Source organism: Orycteropus afer, unplaced genomic scaffold (assembly GCF_000298275.1).
Source record: "Orycteropus afer afer isolate SDZICR_OR568_19922 unplaced genomic scaffold, OryAfe1.0 scaffold00126, whole genome shotgun sequence".
NCBI classification, from domain to species: Eukaryota; Metazoa; Chordata; class Mammalia; order Tubulidentata; family Orycteropodidae; genus Orycteropus; species Orycteropus afer.
In genome coordinates this window covers 8,895,928-8,921,158 of record NW_006921713.1, presented here as the reverse complement: position 1 = coordinate 8,921,158, position 25,231 = coordinate 8,895,928, and the positions used below count along the sequence as shown (strand labels likewise).

At 42.1% G+C, this 25,231-nt stretch overlaps 1 protein-coding gene across 1 annotated transcript in view; it reads right to left on the bottom strand.

Annotated features, from left to right (window-relative positions):
- HEBP1 (heme binding protein 1) overlaps positions 1 to 22,365 on the bottom strand; it is a 28,400-nt gene extending 6,035 nt beyond the window's left edge. Inside the window, exons 1-3 of the mRNA XM_007944478.2 lie at positions 22,288 to 22,365; positions 12,939 to 13,077; positions 10,809 to 10,989 (exon numbers count right to left, since the gene is read on the bottom strand). Coding sequence (XP_007942669.1) covers positions 10,809 to 10,989; positions 12,939 to 13,077; positions 22,288 to 22,365 — 398 coding nt within the window. The remainder of the gene's footprint in view (positions 1 to 10,808; positions 10,990 to 12,938; positions 13,078 to 22,287) is intronic.
- Between the last annotated feature and the right edge of the window lie 2,866 nt (positions 22,366 to 25,231).

Here is a 25,231-nt window from a genome sequence, read left to right as displayed (position 1 = left end):
TGGCTTCCTGGGTTCCACCCCTTCCTCCTGCTCTTCCGGCCTGCTACTCTGTGCTACGCCTGTGCTTACCTTGCTCCCGAAGACCTGGTCCCTCTCTACAGAATAAGACTGTAATCTAAAGTAATATGAACCAGGTAAGAAAACCAAACTCATTTCCATCAAGTTGACTCCAACTCCTGTAACCATATGAGTGCCAGAGTAGTACTCTGCTCCACAGAGTTTTCAATGGCTGAATTTTCAGAAATTGATGACCGGGTCTTTCAGTCAGCAGCCACGTGTGTTAACCATTTGCACCACTCTCACCTTCTCAATAAGTCTGACTCTCTAAACTCTATTTAATATTGCAACCTGAACACCACTCCACTCCTTACCCCCATGCCCAAGCCTCTTGCTTCTTCTTTTGTTCTACTTTTCTTTCTTAAACAGCACTTATCACCTGCTAACATACTACATAATTTACTTATTATGTCCACTGTTTTTGGTCTGTGCCCCCTGGTAGAATATAAGCTCCATGTGAGCAGGGATCTTTGTCACTTTTTGTCCACTGATATATCCTAAGCACTTAACACAGTGCTTAATGCATATTAGACCCTCTGAATAAACGCACAATTCTGGGATAAACAATAAAAATTACTGTCTGCAGGTTCCTGCCTGTAAATATGATAACATTTAAGACCCATCAGTGAGTTATGTTTTTAAGTGCAGATGTAGATGTCATTCAGGTAGGTTGCTGTACCCTCCACAGTGGTACACAGATGAGTGTTAAGCATGTCCCATATTCACTGACTCATTTATTCATATAATACCTAAGCACAATAGTGTTGTTGCTTTTGTTATGTTCCATCAAGTCAGACTTGACTCATAATGACCCCTCCTTGGGTTTCTGAGGCAGTATCCCTATGCAAATAGATTGGTCAACCTTCCTTCCAAGTAGTGGCTGGTGGGTTTGAACCACCAGCCTTCTGGTTAGCAGTCAAGTGCCTTAGGCACTAAGCTACCATAGCTCCTAAGCACAATAGTGGTGGGTATTAAAACAGGAAAAGTGGATTGAATGAAGCCACACTGGGAAAAGTCTTAAATGCTACTCTGAGTTTGAATCTGATCCTAGATGTAAAGGTTGCCTATGAAAGGTTTTTAAAAATAAGGGGCTGATTTCTTGACCATGAGACCAGAAGAACTAGATGGTACCCAGCCACCACTATCAATCTCTCAGATTAGAATCACAATAGGAGGTCCTGGATAGTATGGGAGAAAAATGTGGGACAAAACTCAAAATCGCACAAAAAACCATGCTTACTGGTCTGACAGAGACTGCTGAACTCCTGAGACCATGGCCCTAGACAGCCTTCAAGCTTGGAACTAAACTCACCTCCCTGTCTCAACTTTCAGCCAAACAACAGCTTGGCCTATAAGGTGAACAGTTAACACCAGGGAGGTATACACTTCTTAGAACAACCAACCATATGAGATGGAAAGGGCAGCATTTGCCAAAGGATAAAGCTCAGAAGGCAGGAAGGGATAGGGAAGAAGGACGAATAGAAACAGGAAACAGGGAGGAAGTAGGAAGAGTGCTGTTACGTAAGGGGGACTGCAGTCAATGTTAGGAAACAAAATGTGTATAAACTGTTGAACGGAAAACCAATTTCCTTTGTAAACTTTCACCCAAATCACAATAAAATTATTTTTTAAAAAAAGGGGGGACCCTGACATGATTGGACAGTGTTTTAGAAAGATCCATCTAGTGACAGTGGAGGGATGGGGAGACTGGCGGTAGGAGGGTAGAGGAATTGTGTGTGTGGGAATATGGAATCACTAGAGGCTCAGAACAGCCCAGTCTGAGATGATGATGACCTGGACAGAGGCAGATTTGAGAGGTGAATGGATATGGAAGGGAGTAAAGGAGAGGGAAGAGTTGAGGGCTTTTCAGGGCTTCCAGTTAAGCTTCTGGATAGAAGCGGATACAACTAACCTGTATAGGGAATATGAGCTGAAGACTCACTTTAGAAAAGAGGCAGTGGGAAGGGTTAATGATCTGGTTTTGGGGCATGTTGATATTAAGGTGCCTCTGTGAAATACATTCATGCAGCCATGATTAATTGAGCACCTAAATGTGTGTCTTGCACTGGAAGATCTCCTTAGACTTGGGAAAGAATTGGAGTCAAAGATACTGATTTGGAGAAGAGATGGGTCCAGTAACAGAAATCTGGGAGTCACCAGAGATTTGTTGTTACTGTCAGTTGCTGCCAAACTGGCTCTGACTTATGGCGAGCTTACGTATAATGGAATGCAACATCGCCCAGTTCTATGACATCTTCATGATCGTTGCACATTTGAGTCCACTGATGTGCCTATTGTGTAGTGCCTTCCAACCTAGGGTCCTCATCTTCCAGCATTCTATCAGATAATATTTTGTTCTGATCCATAGTTTTTTTTTTTTTAAATATACATATTTTATTTTTTGGTTGTTGCCGTTGAAAATATACACAGCAAAACCTACACCAATTCAACAATTTTTACAGGTATAATTCAGCAACATTGATTACATTCTTCAAGTTGGGCAACCATTCTTAACCTCCTTTTCATCAGAATTATTCTTCCAGCATCAACATGAACTCACTGCCTGTTCTATTTCTTCTCTAACCTTTTAAGTGGCTGTTGTCAGTTTGATCTCATATAGGTAATTCTTTCAAGTATCACAATGTTTAAGGCAGATATTCTTTATTAATTAAGGTTAACTACTGTTTAGTTTAAAGAAAAGTTCCAGGGATATTTAAGGATTAAAGATTATCTCAGGGCAATATTTTCAAGAGTTCATCCAGCCTCTATGGCTCCAGAAGTCCGGATTCCATGAACTATTCATAGGGTCTTCATTGTCTAGTTTTTACAAGTAGTGTGTCAGGCCTTTCTTTCTAGTCCGTCTTGATCTGCAAGCTTTAATGAAACCTGTCCACCATGGCTGACCCTGCTAGTATTTGAAATAACTGGTATAATTTCCAGCGTTATGGCAACACACACAAGTGACCGCAACAAAATGAAGTACTGGCTATAATCATGGGAAGGGGTGATGAGGCACAGATGGTGAGCAGACATCTATGGTGAGGGGAGGAGGGGGATATGGCCAAGGACTCTAAAAAGGAGTTGTCAAGTCAATTCAACTGACTGCAACCCTATAGGTCAGAGGAGAACTCACCAACTTTTGGTCAGCAGTCAAGTACTTAACCATTTGACTACCCAGGTTAAATAATACAAGATAATATTTGTGATTTGCTTTAATAGTATGTTTCATTCATTTAATTTTTTTTCCACAGAGGCATAGAAGGAGACCCAGCAGACAGTGATACAGAGATTCCTAAATTCACAATTGGAAAACAAACCTACCTTTCTCTATGTATTCCCAGGCTGACTGTAATACCTGTAATAAGCACACAAATTTTGCTATTGCTTCATCAGGGAATCGCTCTACAAGAATATAAGCAAACAGGGTGGGCTATGGAAGCAGAACCATGTGTTTGTTCTCTTTACTGCTAATCTAACCAATTAACCCTGTCCCAAATCACAGAGCTGCACAAACAGGCTAGAAAACCAAATCCCACCAGACACACAGTCCTGGCATATAAAGGAAGTCGAGCTCTGCCTGAGTCAGCCTGTGGTCCCAGATAAATCATTTCCTTCCTCCCTGCCTCAGCTTCCAACCTGTACACCAAAGATAACAATATGGTGCCCAGAGTATTTCAAACTTCATGAGCATGTCTGAGTGTGCATTAAACAACGCTTGTGACGTGCTCTGAGTGCGTAAGAGGAAATAAAGATGAAGTATATGCACTATTTTGTTAAGTCTGTTAAAGTCTGAGGAGCCCTGGTGGCACACTGGGTGAAGCACTTGGCTGTTAACTTAAAGGTAGGCAATTCAAACTCACCAGCTGCTCCGCAGGAGAAAGATGTGGCAGTCTGCTTCTTTAAAAACTTATAGCCTTGGAAATCCTATGGCCTAGTTCTACGCTGTCCTATCGGGTTGCCATGAGTCAGAATCCACTGGACAGCAATGCGTTTCATTTTATGTTTTTGTTAATAAGTCTCTCCTCCAAGGCACTGCATTTGATCACACCCAAGGTCAGAGACCAGTACTCAAAAAAAGAATTTGGTTGTCATGGGAACTGAGGTATGGCACACATGGTCCTGGATTCCAGAAACACAAAGGGAGCCAACTAAAAAAGGCTGGAGAATGATGCAGGCTTTTGGTAGGAGGAGACAAAAAAATCATAACCTGTTATCCTTCAGGGACAGTCTGGTGCAGGCATGTAATGAGGAAGAATGAGAAAATGGAATGACTGAGCCTGACCATCTAAGTTAGTTTACAACTTTAACAAATCAACACAAATTTGTGGAGAGTCTGTTATGCATACGGCACTGTGCTTAGGCAAAAGAAATGTAAGACTAAGAGCTGGCAAGCTCCCACAAGTAGGAAAAGTGGCTTAACGATAAGGTATTACATTCAATCAGGCCAAATCAATGCTTACTGAGTTGAACATCACTGAGCACAAGGCATCAAACTGGGTAACACAAGAGCTATAAAGATGCTAGTGATGTCTTTCTAACCCTGAGAGGGCTAAATGGTAGTGATCAGCACAAAATTATACAAAGCAGAAGAAAACACTACCATGGAGGTACAAAGCACAAACACAATGCTTTGAGGACAGGAAGTAGGGAAAATTGATTCTCACATGGAATGAAGGCAAAGTGTTATGGAGGATGTGACATGAAGCTATTTTTCATTGAGCATCTATTTTCAGTGCTGGGGGTAAAGCACGGAATAATATGACAAAAATCCACACAGAGCTTTTAATAGGCAGTGACGGAGGACGGGGTTGAGGGGAGCTGGATGAGTGTGAGTAAGGGTAGGGAGGTGAATGTTGAGCCCACAGAGGATGGTGAGAAGCTCTGAGATCACTGGCAGGTGGAGTGGGGCTGTGTTGTGTAAGGCGGCATGTGCCACAATGAGGCTTTCTTCTTAGGCTTTACAGTCTGGTTAAACATTTGGGGACCTAAAGTTTACCCACAACCCACCTCAAGGGAATGGAGTGTTTTATTGCTAGCTTGGGCTTTGATCTAAACTCTAATGTGTTCCTTCATTTGTTGATTTCTGCTGTGAACTCAGTATTGAAATAAGCCCAAGTGCTGAGCTCTAACTTAATTTGATTTTATAAAACAAGAGTGAGGACTATGATGTAGAATGTAGCTACTGGTCTAAGTGTGAAGATAATTCTACTGTCTCTTGTGAGTAATAAAAGTATTTTGGAAGTGTTTTGTATGGGAAGGAATTGTTATTTTTTCACATCATTTTATTACTCAAAAAAGCACTGGTAAGTAATACTGCTTTGGGGATATCCCTTCACAAGGTCATAAAATAGGAAGAATAAACTAAGGATGCAAAGCTTTCATTTTAGAATCAATATGGTCATCTATTACACTCATTATGGGCTTGAAACAGTACTTTTCTATCGTCTCATTGGCATTGTCTTCAACAGAATCAGAAGCACCAAAAAGTCCTCTAGGGTGCTTATATGTGCACATTTGACTGTGCAGTGACACCCAGTGGCCAGTTGAGGATCCAATATTATGTTAGGACCACATGTTGGTTTAAAAAACCATTTATTGAGCCAGGCTAGACGCTGTATTAGATACTTTCATCTGTTTAAATTTCAGATAATTAAAAGGAAACTGCTACAGACATGGCTTTAATAGAATCACTTATTCTAGATAAGGAGCTCTGGTGGCATAGTGGATAAGGCGTCTGGCTGCTAACCAGAAGGTCAGCGGTTCAAACCCACCAGCCACTCTGAGGAAGGAAGATAGGGCAATCTATTTCTGTAGAGATTTACAGCCTCAGAAACCCAATGGGGACCGCCATGAGTTGGAATTGACTTGATAGTAATGAGTTTTTTTTTTTTGTTTGTTTTATTCTAGACATCCTTTCCCTCCATAAGGAGCCAAAGTTCCTTAGAGAAATGGCTAATTCCAGCTCTAGAGCAAGACTTACCAAGATGTGCTTGAAACATCTTGTCACTCCAGAAAGCAAGAAAGCTACTAAAGACTACCAGAGTTGTATCAAAAGAACTCAGAAACCAATTTGAAGAGGCTCCTACTGGCCAAAGATGGGACAATTTGAACATCAATAAGAATAACAACTGCCAAAGACTGAAGCACAACCAATATTTTTAAATCCATGTATTTCTAATGATACTAAAAAACCAGAAATGAAGACTTTTAAAGGATGGTAGTGAAGAGAATCATTATTCTGGAAACTGATAAAGTATGAAGAGTTATCTTGCCTTTTCTATATGACTCTATCTCAGGAAAGCCAAATAGCAGATGAAGAGAACTTTCTCTTTACAGAAGTATTCCAGCAATAAATGGAGAAGGAAAAATATAGAACATCATTATTTTACAATCGCTAATGAAATAAGGCACTTATCTAATGATCATACATGGGCTAAAAGCAGGTGATCAGACAGTATAAGCCTGTTGACTGAAGTACACACCACCACTGAAGAAAATACTCTTGCCAAACCTGTATCTGGTCAGCCTTCTAGTTCTAATTACTAATTTACAGGCAATGCAGGGAGCAGAGAAATATAAACTGCCACAGGATGCAGTTAGCTAAGTCTCAACTGTGGAAAGCAACAGGGCAAATGAGCCACAAATGGCAAGAAAAAAATGAAAAGGGGAGGAAGTGGGGAAAACTATGGATTAACAAAGGCTTAAAAGATATAACCAACTGCAATGGAAGAACCTATTTGGAGCCAGACTCAAACAAATCATGAAGATAAATGATGAGATAATGAGGAAAATCTGAACACTGGATATTTTATAATATTAATGAATTATTATTTTAGGAGTAATAATTGTGGTTATAGTTTTTAAATGTCTTCAGTAATCACACTAAAATATTTATGAACGAAATAATATAACATCTGAGATTTGCTTATAAATAATCAAGAGTTGAGGCTAGATGTAAGCAATGAGGGTAAAGATGACACAAAATTCTCCTTAAGTTGATCACTGCTAACGGTGAGTGATGGGTACACAGTGATTCATTATCTTATTGTCTCTACCTTTTCTTAAGTTTGAAAATTCCCATGAGAAAACGTTATAGACAAAGGAAAAAGAAAAAATTGTACCAACTTATTAGCCTGGGTTTAGTGAAGTAAATAAGGAGCCAGGGTGGTGTTTGGCTGCTAAAGGAAAGGTCAGTAGTTCAAACCCAACAGCCGCTCCATGGGAGAAAAGACACGGCAATCTGCTCCCATAAAGATTTTGGTCTAGGAGACCCTATATGGCAGTTCTATTCTGTCCTATTGAGTCATTATGAATTGGAATTGACTCAATGGCATAGAACAACAGTAATATAAATGATTAGAAACTAGCCCCATCTGGTTTAAGCAGTATGTGGACTGATCAAGTCAATTCAACCTAACTCCTTATGAAATAAGAATGAGCAATAGGAAATAATAATTAATGAAACTTATTATAGGAGCTCTGATGGTGGAGGGCCTAAGGCATTTGACTGCTAACTAGCATCCTGGCAGTTCAAACCCACCAGCCACCCTTCGGAAGGAAGATTGGGTGATCGATCTTCTTCTGCAGTGATACTGCCTTGGAAACCCAAGGAGGGGTCGCTATGAGTTGGATGCAACTCGAATGCAGTGCATTTTTACTATAGGTCATAAGGAGCTCTGGTGGCTTAGTGCTTAAGGCTTTTGACTGCTAACCAGAAGGCTGGTGGTTCAAACCTACCAGCCACTCCTCAGAAGGATGATTGGGCAATCTACTTCTGTAGTGATACCACCTCAGAAACCCAAGGAGGGGTTGCTATGAGTCAGATCCAACTTGATGGCAGTTGAGTTTGGTTTTTGGTTTATAGGTCATAAATATTGGATACTTTACAAATAGTATCTTAGTAAATACCAAAAAGCACTCTAACAATAACCTGTGAGGTATGTTTTATTATCAGCACATAACAGATGGGGAAACTATATCTTCGAGATCTGAGTAATTTCCCTAGCATCATCTTGCTGGTTAGCTGTAGAGCTGGGATTCAAACTATAAAAGATTTATTCATTATATTATACCAGGCTGCCTCTAGGGGTGCATTATATCAATGTAATGAAACCCATGTGAAAATTTTCACTCCAGATTAGTAAGTAAGCACAAGTAAGCCTGTGCTTACCTTGCTTACTGGGTACTCTGTCCCTGTCAGGGATTGTAAATTTGAAAAGAGGCTTTGATTTTGTACGAAGGTGCTGTGGGGTTGGGGGAGAGACAGATGTCAATCGTACATAGAAGCAGAATCTTTGATGTGGTGAAAAAATGTGAAATGTTCACTACTAATTAATAAGTAAGCCAAAGTAAGATCATGCTTACCTTGCTTATTGGGTAATCTGGTACTGCTCAAGACACAGGAAAGGGAACGGAAAAGACAGAGCTGGATCTTGTTGTTGTTATGTGCCATCAAGACCGACCCGACTCATAGCGACCCCTCCTTGGGTTTCTGAGGTGGTATCATTACAGAAGTAGATTGCCCAAGCTTCCTTCTGAGAAGTGGCTGGTGGGTTTGAACCGCCAGCCTTTCGGTTAGCAGTCAAGTGCCTTATGCACTACGCTACCAGAGCTGGGTCTAGGATGAGACAAACAGGTGCCTATGGAGCAAAATTTAAAGAGAGGCTCATTTTCAGGTGGCAGCTTTTGATGAGCAGGAAGTGAGAGCTTTCTTAAATCTGTACTCTAGTTCCTTGCTTCAGCTCAGTCCCTGCCCTGGGAAAAGACCTTCTTTAATAATCTGCTTTCTCAGCAGCCTCTACAGTGAAGGCTAGGACAGAGTAGAACTGCCTCACAGGGTTTCCTAGACTGAAATCTTTATGGGAGCAGATTGCCAGGTCTGAATGAGCACTGGAGAAAGCAGCGCAGGGTTGAAGGCCTGGTGCCAGCTGCCCAGCTGCAGTCCACTCACTGTCCTCTGGGGTCTCTGCTGTCACCTATCAGTCTGGTCATATAGGGCTCCCGAAGCAGCCAACTCATGTTTTCAGAATTAGTGTTAGCTCCAGAAAAAGCTGTCTCACCCTGAGGTACAGGGCTGGAGCAGGGTAGTCCAATAATTAACTTTGGAGGCCCCTGACAGTGGACCAGGACTTTGTACAGTACAAGATCATTTATGTATTTCTTTTTTGTCAGGGTTGTTCTAGAGTAGAACCAAACCCTCACCTCACAGTCACTAGTGGTGAAGCTCTCCTGGCTTTCCTCAATACATGGTTCAATGCCTGTCATAAAGGGTTTTAACAGAGAGTTATTTGGTTATTGAGAAGAGGCTTGCTCTGGTGGGATAGTGGTTAAAGCATTTGGCTGCTAACCAAAAGTTCAGTGGTTGGAACCCACCAGCCGCTCTTTAGGAGAAAGATGAGGCAATCTGCTTCTGTAAAGATTTACAGACTTGGAAACTCTGTGGGAGCAGTTCTGTTGTTGTTAGGTGCCATCAAGTGGGTTCTGACACATAGGGACCCCTACATACAATAGAAAGAAACAATGCAGTTTTACTCTTGTCTTCTGGTAGCACAGTGCTTAAGGTACTTGACTGCTAACCAGGGGCTGGGGGTTCAAACCCACTAGCCACTCCTCGGAAGGAAGGTTGGGCAATCTACTTCTGCAGTGATACTGCCTTGGAAACCCAAGGAGGGGTTGCTATGAGTCAGGTCCTACTCAATGCCACATAACAACAACAACAAAGGGTTACTGTGAATTGGAACTGACTTGAAGGCAGTGGGTTGGTTTCTGAGTACAGGTGGTTTTGAGACAAAGGATAAAAACATTAAACATATACACCAGCTATTCTATTCTGTGGGAGCTCTGCCAGCATAGTGGCTAAGGCACTTGACTGCTAACCAGAAGGCTGGCAGTTCAAACCCACCAGCCACTCCTTGGAAGGAAGATGGGGCAATCTACTTCCGTAGTGATACTGCCTTGGAAACCCAAGGAGGGGTCACTATTAGTCGGGTCCGACTCGACAGCACATAACAACAACAACATTCTATTCTGTATGGTCAAGGGGCTACTACCCCACATGAGGCTCTGAAACACTAGAATAACAACAGGATGGATGTGTGCTCTGCTCAAGGGACCTCAGGCCATGAATAGCTAAGAGGTGGCAGCCCAGCTCTGACAAATGTTCCCTGCTATCTGGTATTCAAGAGGAGTATGGGACAGAAGTCAGGGCTCCCCAGCCTTTTGTGCTTCTCACGTGTTCATGACCCAAAATTATATATTCTCTGCTATGGCTACTGTGGAATTCTACTCATAGCAGCCCCTCCTTGGGTTTATGAGGCAGTATCTCTACGGAAGTAGACAGCCCAGTTTTCTTTCTGAGGAGTGGCTGGTGGGTTTGAGCCGCCAGCTTTCTGCTTAGCAGTCAAATGCCTTAGGCACTACGTCACCAGAGTTTGATTTTTTTGGTTTATGACTACTGTAGGTGCTCATCTAAATGTACGCATTCAGCTTAAGTAGGGGGGATACACTCTATGCACAGCTACTTGGAAACTGTCAAAGGCATTTGTTCAAACAAAATACAAATACTTGTATGCTGAAGCCTGAATAAATTAAGGTAGAAGTTGTCAGGACTCAGTATTTCTTACTTACATTACATCATCATCAATCAATGTTATCAATGATAACTTCAAGGCAAATGCTCACTGGAGATGATTCAAGAGATGGTTACGGAAATCAAGCCCTACCCTCAGATACCTAAAGAATCATGTCCTTACATGGAATAGACAGTGATGCCTTCCCTCTCCTCGATCTTAACACTTTCATCACTGGGAACTGGAGGGTTGCTCTGAAATTGGTTTGGAATCCGGAACCAGACTTTTAGTTTCTTCTGTAGGGAGCCACCATCACCGGGGAACACGGCAAAGGAAATAGGGACTGTCATTCCCATCCCAATTCCTGAAAACATAGAAACCCAGAGTGAAGTCAGTATCAGGGACAGAACTTGCTCACACCTGTGTAAGATCTAATAGTCTCATTCTTTTAAGATAATATTTTTTGTTCTTAAAACTAATAATAAACTTTTCAGGTATAAGTGTAGTCACTTACACACAAACACCTCTTATTTTTATACGTTAGCAGTAGCAGTGTAGTATAGCTGCAGCGATGGACTCAAATATACCAATGGTCATAAAGATGGTGCAGGTCAGGGCAACATTTTGTTGTGTTATACACAAGGCTGCCACCAGTTGAAGCTGACTCAGCAGCAACTAACAGCAACAGTAACAGTATGTAGTGGCACAAGTCCTTTGGAGAAATTATTTGGCAATATATATCAAGACCATAATATATCTGTATCCAATGACTTTACACCTAAAAATCAAGTTTAAGGTAATAATCCAAAATATGGAAAAGGCTATGGCCTTAAGAATATTAATTGGTCCAGAATTTATAATTATGGAAAACTGGGAATCATATAAATGCTTAAAGCAGAAATATGCTTAACTATAGTCTCATGATACAATGTAGTATACTATTATGTTTAAGACAACTATTCAGCAACAGTGGAAAATAATCCCAAAATATTAAGCACAATTGCACAAACACTATGACTACATTCAAAAGCCTATGAAAAAGTACATCCAAAAGACAAGGACTGTATTAGAATGGAGGGATTATTTAATCATATATATATATATATGACCTCTGCTGGTGTAGTGGCTAAGGCATTTGACTGCTAACTAGAAGCCAGAAGGCTGGTGGTTTGAACCCACCAGCCACTCCTCAGAAGGAAGATTGGGCAATCTATTTCTGTAGTGATACTGCTTCAGAAACCCAAGGAGGGGTCGCTATGAGTTGAATCCAACTTGACAGCAGTGAGTTTGGTTTGGGTTTGGTTATATGTGTATATGTGTATACACACACACACACACACACACATATACACAAAGTATGACAAAGTGCTAAGAAGAAAAAGATTTCTTTTTGACCTTCTACTCATCAATGTATTTTTCCCATGTGTCCATGACCCTAAATTAGGTATTCTCTGAATCTCCCAGACTCTGCTATGGCTAATGTAGATGCTCATCTTAATGCAGATCTGATCCTAAAAATGTTCCTAAGGTTAATGCCAGTTTCTAACTTTTTAAGTTACCAGCTTGAGAAATATCCTAAAAATTAAAATGATGTCTCTTCTTTTCACCTTCTTCCTGATCCATTTTTGGTATGTAAAGATCCCAAAGTGCAGTCCAAAATAGAGAGTTTCTTAAGAGTCAAGTTCATATTTAAATCTGTGTTATAAACAAACAGTTACATCTTGCATGAACTTTCAAGCCTGCCATTTAAAATTCAGGAGGTAGCCAGCATAACTGCTAAGTCTCTAAAGGTGGGCAGCCTAAGAATTCTCAGACCCCTCATGTTGACTATTTGCCAGAACAGAGCCTGGAGGCTTCCATAGTTGTGGCTCACTCAGCCTCAATACCCAGCAGAATCTGAGCTCTCAGGGGGCTGACTCTAGAGATTTTCAGCCTGGTGCGAAGGTCTCAAATCAGAAGGTGGCCTCGCCCTGTGGCTTGGTTTACTGGGGCATGCTTCACCTAGCCAAACAGTTCAAAGGCTTGATAAGCAGTGTAGGCTTTAAAAACAATAGAGAATATGGCTCCTTACATGGGGGGGAAGCATGAACTCAGTAAGACTGAGTAGGGATATTGCAAAGTGAAGGGGGAAGGCTGGTCTGATGTCAGGGTGGACTTTCCAGAGCTTCCTTCAATAAACTGCTGCACATGTAGCACAGATGTTCATGTACCACTGAAACAGGTAGTGGCAGGGGCCCTATGGACCTTTCCTGGTGCTTTCTACTGATAAAGAGAGAGCATGAAAAGCTAGCCTTAGAGACCAGAGCCACTCACCCTTGTCATTGGTGCCTCCCACATACTTCATGACTTTGGGCATTGCTTCCCGCAGAGCCTCATCTACAGGCTTATCCACCACCTCTACTGTGGCAAATTTCCCACCTTCACAGGCTCTTTCCTCGTAGGAGATGTCTTCCTAGAAAAACAGAATACACCGTGTTTAAGAGATACAAAACACCAACCTGGGATATATCTATGAGGAATAAGAGTCCAGTTACCAGAAGCACATATAAGGAACTTTTGATAAGGAGTCTGGGTATAGTGATAGGATAGAAGAGACAAACTAGAGTATGAAGGCCCACTAGAGCCTAGGGTTTCTATAAACGTAAAGACAATGTTGGAAGCAGAAGAAAACTTCATATAATTAATATATTCAAAGAAATATGAGAAGATAGTGTATTTACAAAACACGAGAAGCTATAAAAAAGAAATATTCAGAGAACAAAAGAGTTATTGCAAATTAAAAATGTGATAGAAATGAAGACTTCAGAAATAAGACTGGATGATAAAAGCTACTAGGAGCTCTGGTAGCATAGTGCCTAAGGCACTTGACTGCTAACCAGAAGTCTGGTCAGCACTCCTTGGAAGGAAGGTTGGGCAATCTACTTCTGTAGTGATTCTGCCTCGTAAATCCAAGGAGGGGTCGCTATGAGTTGGATCCAACTCCATGGCAGTGTGTTTATCATTTTTTTGGTTTTTGATAAAAGCAGGAACTCTTCTAGAAAGCCAAAAAAAGGGGTGAAAAATAGAAGAGAAAAGAAAATCAAAGGATCAGGAGATCCAACATCCGAATAACAGGAGATCCAGAAAAAGAGAAGAAAAAAACTGGAAGTGAGGAAATAAAGAAATACAACAAGAACAAAATCTCCTAGAACTCCAAGACCCTAATATTATCCTTATTCTAGTAGCAGGGCTGTAATTCAAGAAGAATAAGAGAAGTTTTGTTCACACTGTGCTCCCAGATATAATGCCCTCTCCCCATCTCATATCTCACCAAATCATACCCATCACTCCCCTAATGCTCAGTTCTGCTGTCACTCCCTGAAGAAATTCCTCTATTCCTGGCAGTTATCCCCTCTCCTCACCACAACTCTGTGCACTGAGTCTCAGTCCTGAGATCACTATCCCTTCCCTGGTGATAATTACTTACGGACTCCTATTCTCCCTCCCCTTCCCACTTCTCCTCCTTAACATTTGATAATCACATATGATGGTTTTGTATCCTGACTATACTGAAAGGCAGTGTTTTTAAAACTTTTTAGAAATCACAATCTACATCAGGAAATATATTTTTATATTATAACCTATCATGAACAAAGGAGCCCTGGTGGCAAAATGGTTAAGCGCTTGGTGGCTAACTTAAAGGCTAACTTAAAGGTTGGAACCCACCAGTGGTTTTGTGGGAAAAAAGACCTCACAACCTGCTCCCATAAAGATTACTGCTTTGGAAATTCTATGAGGTGGCTCCACTGTGTCCTGTAGGGCTGCTATGAGACAAAATTGGCTCAATAGCAACAACAACATTATGAACCACATACATGATGTTGTTTCACAAAATAACACCTTATTGATGGGATACATTCTGATACTTTCCCTTTATCCTCATCCTGCTTAAGTCTACTCTACTCTTCTGAAGTCAGTTTTACTATATTCCACTGAAAGAAGAAAAAGTTGGTTTATAATAGATTTCACTATTTGGTAACAGAACACTACTGAAGTATGAAAAATCTGCTATGAGGTCTCTGTGGAAATGAACTGTACCACAGAGCTAGATGCTCAATAGATATTTATTTATTGATTAAGGGGCTGTCTATGCCACTGTTTATGAAAAACAGACACATAACAGAGGACCTCGCTGCCCTAGGCTGGAAGAACAGGCCTTCCTATGACATCCTACACAGAAGACTCAACCAGGGATGGGGGTGTGACCACCCCTCCCCAGGGGGACATAAAGAATCTTTGGAGGCAAGTAGGATTGTAAGGCTATGAGTGATCTGGGTAATGTGAAAAAACATATATAATATTACAATTTTATGCTTGGAATGCAAAAAATCCCTATTGTTTTGGTCAAGCAAAATTAAGGGAAGTTTTACGCCTAAAAAGGAACATGGGTTTAAAAAGCATGTAACTTTTTTTTTTTTCTTCATATTCTCATATATTCATGCAAGAACTAAACAGGATGGTATGAGAAAGAGGTCAGGGAAATCTGAAAGCAGATCCTGAGGCCAGCTTCAGTCCCTTTTACATGGTTGTGAGGTTCTCCACTCTGTGAGTCTGACACTTTCAAAGAGTCTTTCAGTAGCACAAAGTGTTATGCAAACTGAGGGTGTTTTGCTCTTTTCTGGCTCCTTCTGTCCTTCACAGAAGAGAATTCTAGAGCTTGCTCTTTATTTGAGACCCCATTGATTCTCACCACTTGTAGTATTTTAAATTTTGAAATGGTACTCTGTGAACCATAGAATTTCAGACTTAAAGGGGGTTTTAAAGTTTGTCTAACACAACTAATTTTATCAAAGAGGAAACTAAGAACCAAAGAGATCATATGGATACTAAATGGTGGAAAGAGAATTCAAGTCCCACAACCCCAGTATAATGCTATTTGCAAGAGAGTATTTGTTGTTGTTGTTGTTGTTATGTGCTGTCGAGTCGGCCCCGACTCATAGCGACCCCTCCTTGGGTTTCCGAGGCAGTATCACTACGGAAGTAGGATTGCCCAACCTTCCTTCCGAGGAGTGGCTGGTGGGTTTGAACCGCCAGCCTTCTGGTTAGCAGTCAAGTGCCTTAGGCACTATGCTACCAGAGCTCCTGCAAGAGAGTATACTGCTGTAAAAAGAAGCTCTGGTAGCACAGTGCCTAAGGCATCTGACTGCTAACCAGAAGGTTGGTGGTTCAAACTTACCAGCCACTCTGTGGAAGCAAGACTGGGTAATCTACTTCTGTAAAGATTTACCGCCTTGGAAAACCAATGGGGGTCACTGTGAGTTGGAATCAACTTGATGGCAGTGGGTTTGGTTTTAGTTTTAACTGCTGTGAGGCATGAAGTGAGCCACTGAGTTAGTTACTTTGGGCAGACATTTGTAAATAAATGTCAAATTCAGATTAGGGGCATCAGAAATCATTTTATACATAAATGGAGAAACCCAACAAGTATTACATGAGATCAACCCAGAAATCTGGCTCTTTCCTTTGGTCTTTTTTTTCCTTCTTTCGTTCATATAACCAACAACTACTGAGCATCTACTATGTACTGTGCCAGGTGCTATGATATGGAGATCAAAGACATGTCTTGGGCATCAGGAGATGCCTGGCCTAACAAGGAAGTAGGTAGGAAAAGAGAAAGTTATAATCTGATGAAATAGTCACAACAATGCACTCAAACATACCAATGGTCATGAAGATGGCACAGAACAAGGAAACATTTTGTTCTGGTATACATAAGGTCGCTACGAGCAGGAGCTGGCTCTACAGCAACTACCGACAGCATAATCTGATGATACGTTTCATGGATGCCTGGGCAGTGTGGGAACACAGGAGAGGGATACTTAGGGTAGTGGGGCTGAGTGGGAGTGTATGTTCTTGTGCATCATTCATTTGTTAATTCAGCCATTGATTCATCGAATAAACATTTATTGAAAGCCTCTGCCAGGTGTTACCGATTGGAGATTAATATGATATGGGCAGTTCAACTGGGTGGTGAGAAGAATTACATAAACAACTCTTACATTTTTGTGATATTAGGTGCCATCTAGTTGATTCCAGCACAGAGTGACCCAATGTGACAGAGCAGAACTGCCCCATAGTTTTCTTGGTTGTAATCTTTATGCGAGCAGATCACCAGGTCTTTCTCCCATAGAGCCAAACCACTAGCTTTTTGGTTAGCAGCCAAGCACTTAACTGTTGTGCCACTAAGTCTCTCTGTAGAATTCTTATACAATGTGGAAAATGCTGATAATTTAGGGAGGGGATTCTAGGAAACTAGCATCACAGGAGTAAAAGAGAAGAGGTCAAGAACACTACAGTGTGGGCAAAGAATACAGATGTTTAACTGTGACTGGAAAAAGACTGTCAGCACATAGTGAGTGATGAGAACAGAAAGACTGGTAAAGGGCTAGATCCTAGGACTACTTACCAGCTATCATAGTTAGCTGGATTTTGTGACTTATAGTCAAGTTGTGGAGATATGATGCTAAGCTAGTTTTATCCATCCTAAATTAGTTCAACTGACTTTTGTGACCTAAATATAGGATTTCCCAACTATGTCTGAGTCCTGAGTGGGAGGGTCCTGGTAAGAGAAAAGAGCTCTGGGAAATGGGATAGGTGATCTGTGCTCTCATTCTGTTCCCTAGTCAGAAAGTCCACAGCAAGGAGAAAAAAGGCTGCCAAGAGAGCAAGCCACTTTCATCCCAATAGCCAAAGCCACAATATTGAATCTACCATACTTCAAAATGCTTGGCTCAGCCCCACCTTCTCCTCCTGAGTAATCCCTCTTTCCTATGAACTCCAAAAGTCAGATAATGCTAGAGGCAGAAGGGCTCTTGCATACCCATCAGTTTATCTGTTACAGACGAGGGAACTGTCCACTGAGCAGTTGGACCCATAGGGCTGGAGCTCTGCACAAGTTTGGTATGGAGATATAAATTTGTAAGACATTAGCATAATCGGTGAGTAAAGCCATGAGTGAGGGTGAGATTACCCAGGGAACATAGTATGCTATGTAAATCTACTCATGTTAATGAATTCCCTGTCTCAATGCCTTAATTCACCAAGTTCTTAACCTACTTCTGATGGTATAAGCACTACCTAGCTTCTACTTACCCTGCCAGCCATACCCAGAGCATCTCATCACTGGTCTTCTGCTATTTCCTGCAATGCTCACGGTTATCCCCACCTCAGGGCTGCTGCACCTATTGCTTCCTTGGCCTAAAGTATTCGTCTCCATTCTGCCTGAAAAATCCCTACTTATCCAACAGGTTCTAACCCAAAATCACTTCCATAGAGACGATCTAATTTAAAACAGATTCCCCAAAATAGTTTTTTACAGGTCCTTGTACTTCAACAGAAGGTGGTGTCTTGGTACAGTGGTTAGGCATTCAGCTGCTAACCAAAAGGTCAGTGGCTTGAACCCACCAGTTTCTCTGTAGGAGAAAGATGAGACAGTCTGCTTCCATAAAAGATTTATGGACTTGGAAACACTGTGGGGCAGTTCTACTCTGTCCTACAGGGTTATTGTAAGTTGGAATTGACTCAATGGTAGTGGTTTTTTTTTTTTTTTTTTTTTTTCTTTTTTTTCAGTTTGGTACTTCAGCAGCACAATAATTATTGTAATTACAATTAAATAATGATGTGTGTGGCACCCTCACCATCCCCCAACTCTAGGCCTAAGGAGGTCAGGGACTGTTCGTTTTATTTACCACTGTCTCTTTCAGCCTCTAGCACTGCAAATTTCATGAAGTAGGCATTCTCTAAGTATCTGTTGAATGAATATAGTGGAAAAGGAAGGCTGGCAAGTGAAACTTGGTATTACTCTAATGACAAGGAATACAACAGCCATAACTGAGTCAGTGATGTGAACCTAGCCAAATTGCATCTATCCTGGAGAAAAGCTGGGTCACAATGTCTTAAACTGGTTCTGCTGCAGGTACCAGCTGTTTTCACAGCAGCTATATCTATAACCTCTCATAGGAACCACTGGGACACTGAAAATTCAGGCTGAGCGATGGATATTATAAAATGATTCTTGTTTTCCAGGGAACTGAATTTAAATGCACTGCTATTTCTGTAGAGAATAAGGAACCTAAGTTAACACAATCTTGATTCTTAAAATTTAATATTCTCAGTGTATTAGTGTTTTCAAATGGGTCATGCTAATAGTCCCCTCCTGCCCATATCCAGCTAGCACAAACTCCAATCAGTTACAAGATGAAGATTTGGGCCTGTGATTTCCAACATTCAGCAGGAACCCTGGTCAAGTTCCAGAAAGAGGTCTTTCAAGCATGCTATGGGATTTGTAAGGTCCTCTAAGGTCCTTGTAAGCCTAAGGCACTTGACTGCTAACCAGAAGGCTGGCGGTTCAAACCCACCAGCCACTCCTCGGAAGGAAGGTTGGGCAATCCTACTTCTGTAGTGATACTGCCTCGGAAACCCAAGAAGGGGTCGCTATGAGTCGGGGGCGACTCGACGGCAAATAACAACAACAACAACAACAACTGGAAGGCTAGTTTTTCCTTGTCACCTGATGTGGGATATCTCTAACACGTTGATTTTGGAAGCCAGCTTTTTCATCACAAGAAAATATTAACGATAATGAAAATCAACCTAACTGAGTAATTTCTATGTGTTAAGTGTTATTTAAAATACCTTACATAGATTCATTCAACCAATCCTTCTAACAACCCTATGAAGCAGTTAGTGCTTCTATTCCTATTTTCAGATGAAATTGGAGCACAAGAGGTTAAGTAACATGCCCAAGTTATAGCAGGCAAGTAGTGGAGCCAGGATTCAAACCCAAGCAGTTGAGTCCTAATCAATGTGCCCAGGCTAGATGCAGTTATTAATATCAGTCTTACTCTGGATATCCACAAGGCCCACCCAATCCACCACAGAGAGCTGTGTATCCTTCTCCCTCCTTGAGCAATGCAGAAGGCACCTGATAAGGTCTGTAGGAGACTGGACCAAGTGCACAGAATCAGTCCTGAACATTTGGTGAGCCTAAAGCCTGTGCGACATGGGCAAACTTTGTGCCACCTATTTGCCCAGGAGAGTTGATGATGGTTTCTGACCCAGATGCTTTCCAGATAACAGAGATCATTATTTTAGGGAGAGGTTCTCTTCAAAACAGTAACACTTTGAATTTATATATATATATATATATATATATTTAAAAGTGTACAAGTATCTTTGAATATTTAATTAATTGCTACATAGGCATTATCATTCTCGTTTTACGCTTACAGAATCCGAGGATTGAGTGGGTAAGAGGTTAAATAACTTCCCCTAAATTACTGTAAAACTAAGGAGAAGAGAACTAACATTACCATGGTCAACCAAGTGTTAGGTATTCTGTTGAACAATTTATAACTGGTTAGTTCATTTAAACCTCAGAACAATCATATAAGGTATGGATTCTTATTTTCTCTTATGATTAGCTCCAGAGAGCTATGGCCACACAGCTAATAAGAATGGAACAGTTGACATAATAATACTATATTTATAGTGTGCGATGCAATACAGCCTATAAACATTTTCTTGTTTTTAAAAATATTTAACAACTTAACATTTAATTATTAAAACAAGTACAAACTATTAAAACAAGTACAACAAGTACAGTGGTTAAAGTGCTTGGCTGCTAATCAAAAGGTCAATGGTTTGAACCCACAGCCACTCCACGACAGAAGATGTAGCAGTCTGCTTCTGTAAAGATTACAGGGTTGGAAACCCTACAGGGCAGTTCTACTCTGTCCTACAGGGTTACTATGAGTCCGAATTGACTCAATGACAGTGGGTTTTTTTTTTTTTTTTTTGTCAACAGTTATCACTGACATAGTTGCTCTACTCAAAATAATAGCTTCACCTCTAACTTTCCCTATTCCCTACACCCCTCCCATTTCTCTTTGCAGCACTCATCACCATCTGACACATGATATACTTCCCTTATTTATTTGTTCATTATCCACTAAAGTGTAAACTCCATGACGGCAGGGATTTTTGTCACTTTAGCTTTATCCCCATTGCCTAGAAGAATGGCTAGCACAAAGCAAATAGTTATTTATTGAATGAATGAATTTTATACTGGAAAATTTCACATGAAGAATCTAGATTTCTGGATTTTTTGAAAATATCAGATTTGGCAACATTACTCTATGGTAACTACAGGCTGGCGTTGCCCTTTTTAGATGAATCCTGAGCTCACTCTCCAGTTTATCTCAGTCCCCACCAAGCCTTGTAGTCTGTAACAATCGCCTTCACTCATTTCTACCACCTACGTGGCTGCTGTAAGCACTGGATATGTGATCCTTGATCAGGACCAAACTGCTCATTCTACACATAGTTGGGAAAACTGAGATACAGTCAGATGAAGTGACAGGCCTCTGGCTACACTTGCTGGAAAAGTCTACACTAGCTGCCTAGTTCAGTGATGGTTACTGTACTGGTACCAAAGCTTGTTATCCAGATCACAGAGTCCTTTAACAAATCAGGCATTGTGCTGGGAGCTTGGGTGTACGGTGACGAACGGCAATAAGTACCTGTCTGCAAGAAGATTAAAATCTAGCGGTTGTTACTGTGTGCTATCAATTAGTTTCCAAATCACAGTGACTCCATGTGACAGAGTATAACTACCGCACAGAGCTTTCCTGGCAGTAACCTGTATGGAAGCAGACTGCTAGGTCTTTCTCCCCTTGAGAGCTGTTGGGTGGGATCGAACTGCCAACTTTTCAGGTGGTAGCTGAGTGCTTAACTGATACACCACCAGAGGTCCTTTATTTTAGGGGAGTAGCCAATTTATAAGTATCAGCATCATGTGGAATCCCTGTGTGGTGCAAACGGTTAATGCCTGACTGCTAACCAAGTTTCAAGTTCACCCAGAGGAGCCTCGGAAGAAAGGCCTGACATCTACCTCTAAAAAATCAACCACCAAAAACCGATGAAGCACAGTTTTACTCTGATACACATGGGGTTGCTATGAGTCAGAATCAACGCCATGGCTACTGGTTTATTACTGATGTAAATTTTGGGGAATACAGCTGTCACTCATCCTGTATTCTAGGCTCCCAACTCTGGGTCTTCCATTGGCCAACAAGCCATTTTGCAGCTCTGGGCCTTTGCACATCCTGTCTCTTTCCTGTGCACTCCTATACATCCTTCAAGGCCCAGCTCCTGTGAAGGCCCCATATTCTACTGGCTGAACTGATTACTCTGATCTCTGTGCACCCAGGCTTTGCACATTTACTGCCATCACTGCATAGATCTCCAGTAGCTGGGAGTTTCTTGAGGATAGAGTGTTTCTTACCAAAGAGATGTCTGGAATGAATGAACCAATGAGTTCAACAGGCTGTGTCCAATTCTCCAAGGTGGGATTTTCCCCTCAAATCAATGTTTCTCTGTCCCCCTTCCTCCCACCTGTGCTCTGTGCCCCACAGCACCCTACCTCTTTCTCCCCTCCTTCTCAACCCAAGTGCACGGCATTAGAGGACCTTTCCTTTCTCACCCAGAGCCAGAACCACCATAAAGCACACCCAGGGCTCATTCCTCCCCCACCTATCTCTCAGAACCTTTCCTTGCTCCAACCAGAGTGGGGCTAGGGGTGGGCGCAAGTCTCTTTCACGTCCCCACAACCATAAGGGCCTACCTTGGCCCCTTTGCTTAGGATCTGCCAAGGCCATGTCTCTACGCTCCCAAACAGCGAATTCCTTATCATGCCCAACATGATGGTGCCGCGACGCTCCGGACGTAGGGACTGACGCAGGGCAGCAAGGGAGGCGGGAAGCTAGGCAAGCAAAGCCAGCAGGAGCCTTGCTGCGTGGCGTGTCGGCTCCGCCCAGCTGCAAGGCGTTCCAAGAGGCGGGCCGGGCTGGGTGCGCAGCTCACGTAGGAAGCAGCGGGGGGTCAGCGGAGGCGGGACAAGCTTCTCCAATTCTGGTTCCCGCCAGAGAGCAGGGCTTTGGGGCCAAGGCCTCCTGTCTCCTCCGCTGGCCCTCCGCAGTGGCCGCCGACCATTTTCTTACACTGAGTTTGATCTGTTCTTGGGTAACCTGGAAAGGGATTCTTTCTCTTTCAGGATTTAGGCAGCTGTGCTTTAGGGCCAATTCCGGCAGGAATTCTTCACCCCTTCTGTTTCTGTCAAGGAACCCTGGTGCCGCAGTGGTTAAGCACTCGGCTGCTAACCGGAAGTGTCGGCAATTCAAACCCAGTAGCTGCTCTGTGGAAGAAGAATGTGGCAATCTGCTTTATTACAACCTTGTAAACCCTATGGGGGCAGTTCTACTCTATCCTATAGGGTCGCTAGGGTCAGAATTGACTCCATGGCAATGGGTGTATTTCTGTCCACCCCACGGCTCTCTCAGATACTTGCGCCCCAGATTCTCCAGCTCTCTCCACACTAAGGTTCGGTTTAGGGCAGGGGCTGCATGGTGTGCAGTCTTGCTCCTCTACTGGCTTCAGCTCCCTCTCCTTCCCACGCCTACACACACCCGCCTGCTGCATCTCCACCAACATCTCAACTGACAGGTAGCCTAATTCTTCCGGTCCCCCATCCCCACCCCCGTCCCTCCATGGCTTCATATCTGGAAGACTGAAAGACCATCTTAACTCGTTTTCTACTTTCTTATTTCTTTTAGTCAATCCGTTTTAATCACGCAGGAACGCACTGCCATCGAGTCAGATCCGACCCATAGCGACCCCTTCTTGGGTATCCGAGGCGATATCACTAAGGAAATAGATTGCCCAACCTTTCTTCCCAGGAGTGGCTGGTGGGTTTGAACCACCAGCCTTCTGGTTAGCAGCCAAATGCCTTAGGCACTATGCTACGAACCACAGGTTCCACAGTAATTTTCCAAAGCTTGGCTTTGGTCAGTCTCTCATTCAATTCAAAACTTTCTAAATCTCCTTGTTATTGTTTTCAGTTGCTGTCCAGTGGGCTCTGATTCACGATGACTCCATGTACAACAGAACCAAATGTTAGCCCACTCAGTGCCATCATCACAGTGTTTTGAGTCCATTCCTGCAGCCATGATGTATTTTGAGTGCATTTCAGACCTAGGGCACTCATCTTCCACCATTATATCAGGCAACATCCTTTTTCTTTTTGAAAATTTTATTGTGATTTGAGTGAAAGTTTACTGAGAAAATTAGTTTCCCATTCAACAATCTATGTACATTTTGTTTTGTGATGTTAGTTGCAATCCCCTCAATGTAACAGCACTCTTTCCACTTCCTCACTGGGTTCCTGCTTCCATTTGTCCTTCTTGCCTGTCTCTTCCAGCCTTCTGAACTTTATTTTTGAGCAAATGCTGCCTTCTTGGTCTCCTGGGGTTGATTGCTCTGAGGAATACATACCTGATGGCTGTTACTGGTCACTTTATGTTGTTGTTGTTATGTGCCATCAAGCCGGACCCAACTCATAGCGACTCCTCCTTGGGTTTCCGAGGCAGTATTACTATGGAAGTAGATTGTCCAACCTTCTTTCTGAGGAGTGGCTGGTGGGTTTGAACTGCCAGCCTTCTGGTTAGCAGTCAAGTGCCTTAGGCACTATGCTACCGGTCACTTTATAGGCCTGTCTATTGTTTGGCTGAAAAGTGATCCCTGGGAGTGGATTCAGTTCCAGGTTTAAAGGGGGTTGAAGGGCCAAAGTCTTGGGGTTCCACCAGTCTCAATCAGACAAGTAAGTATGGTGTTTTTATGATTTTGAATTTTGTTCTACATTTTTCTCCTACTCTGTCCAGGACCTTATATGGTGATCTTGATAGGTTGGTAGTGGTAGATGAGTACCATCTACTTCTGGTCTCAGGCAAGTGGAGGCTGTGGTTTGCATGGTCCATTAGTCCTTTGGACTCTTTCCTTGAGTCTGATCTTCTTCACTATTCTTTGCTCCTGATGGGGAGAGACCAATAGTTGCATCTTAGATGGCCACTTGAAAGCTTTCAAGACTCCAGTCACTACTCACCAAAGTAAATTGTAAAACATTGTCTTTGTGGACTATGTTGTGCCAGTTGACCTCAGTGTCCCCTGAGACTATGGTCCTAAGTTCGTACGCTCAGTGTTTCATTCCCTCAAGGCATTTGGTTATGGCTAAGATGTTTTCATACTTACGTCCTCTGTGTGTGCTACTAAAAGACAGGGAAGGAAGAAAAGACCAAAATAGATGTCAGAAGAGACCCTGAAACTTGTTCTTGAATGGAGAGTAGCTAAAGTGAAAAGAAGAAATGTTGAAATAAAAGAGCTGAACAGAAGATTTCAAAGGGAAGCTCAAGAAGACAAAGCAAAGTGTTATAATGAAATGTGCAAAGACCTGGAATTAGAAAACAAAAAGGGAAGAACACTCTCGACATTTCTCAAGCTGAAAGAACTGAAGAACAAATTCAAGCCTTGAATTACAGTATTGAGGGATTCTATGGGCAAAATATTGAATGGTGCAGGAAGCATCAAAAGAAGATGGGAGGAATACACAGTCACTGTACCACAAAGAACTGGTCAACATTTAGCCATTTCAGGAGGCAGCATATGTTCAAGAACCAATGGTACTGAAGGAAGAAGTCCAAGTTGCATTGAGGAATTGGCAAAAAAAAAAAAAAAAA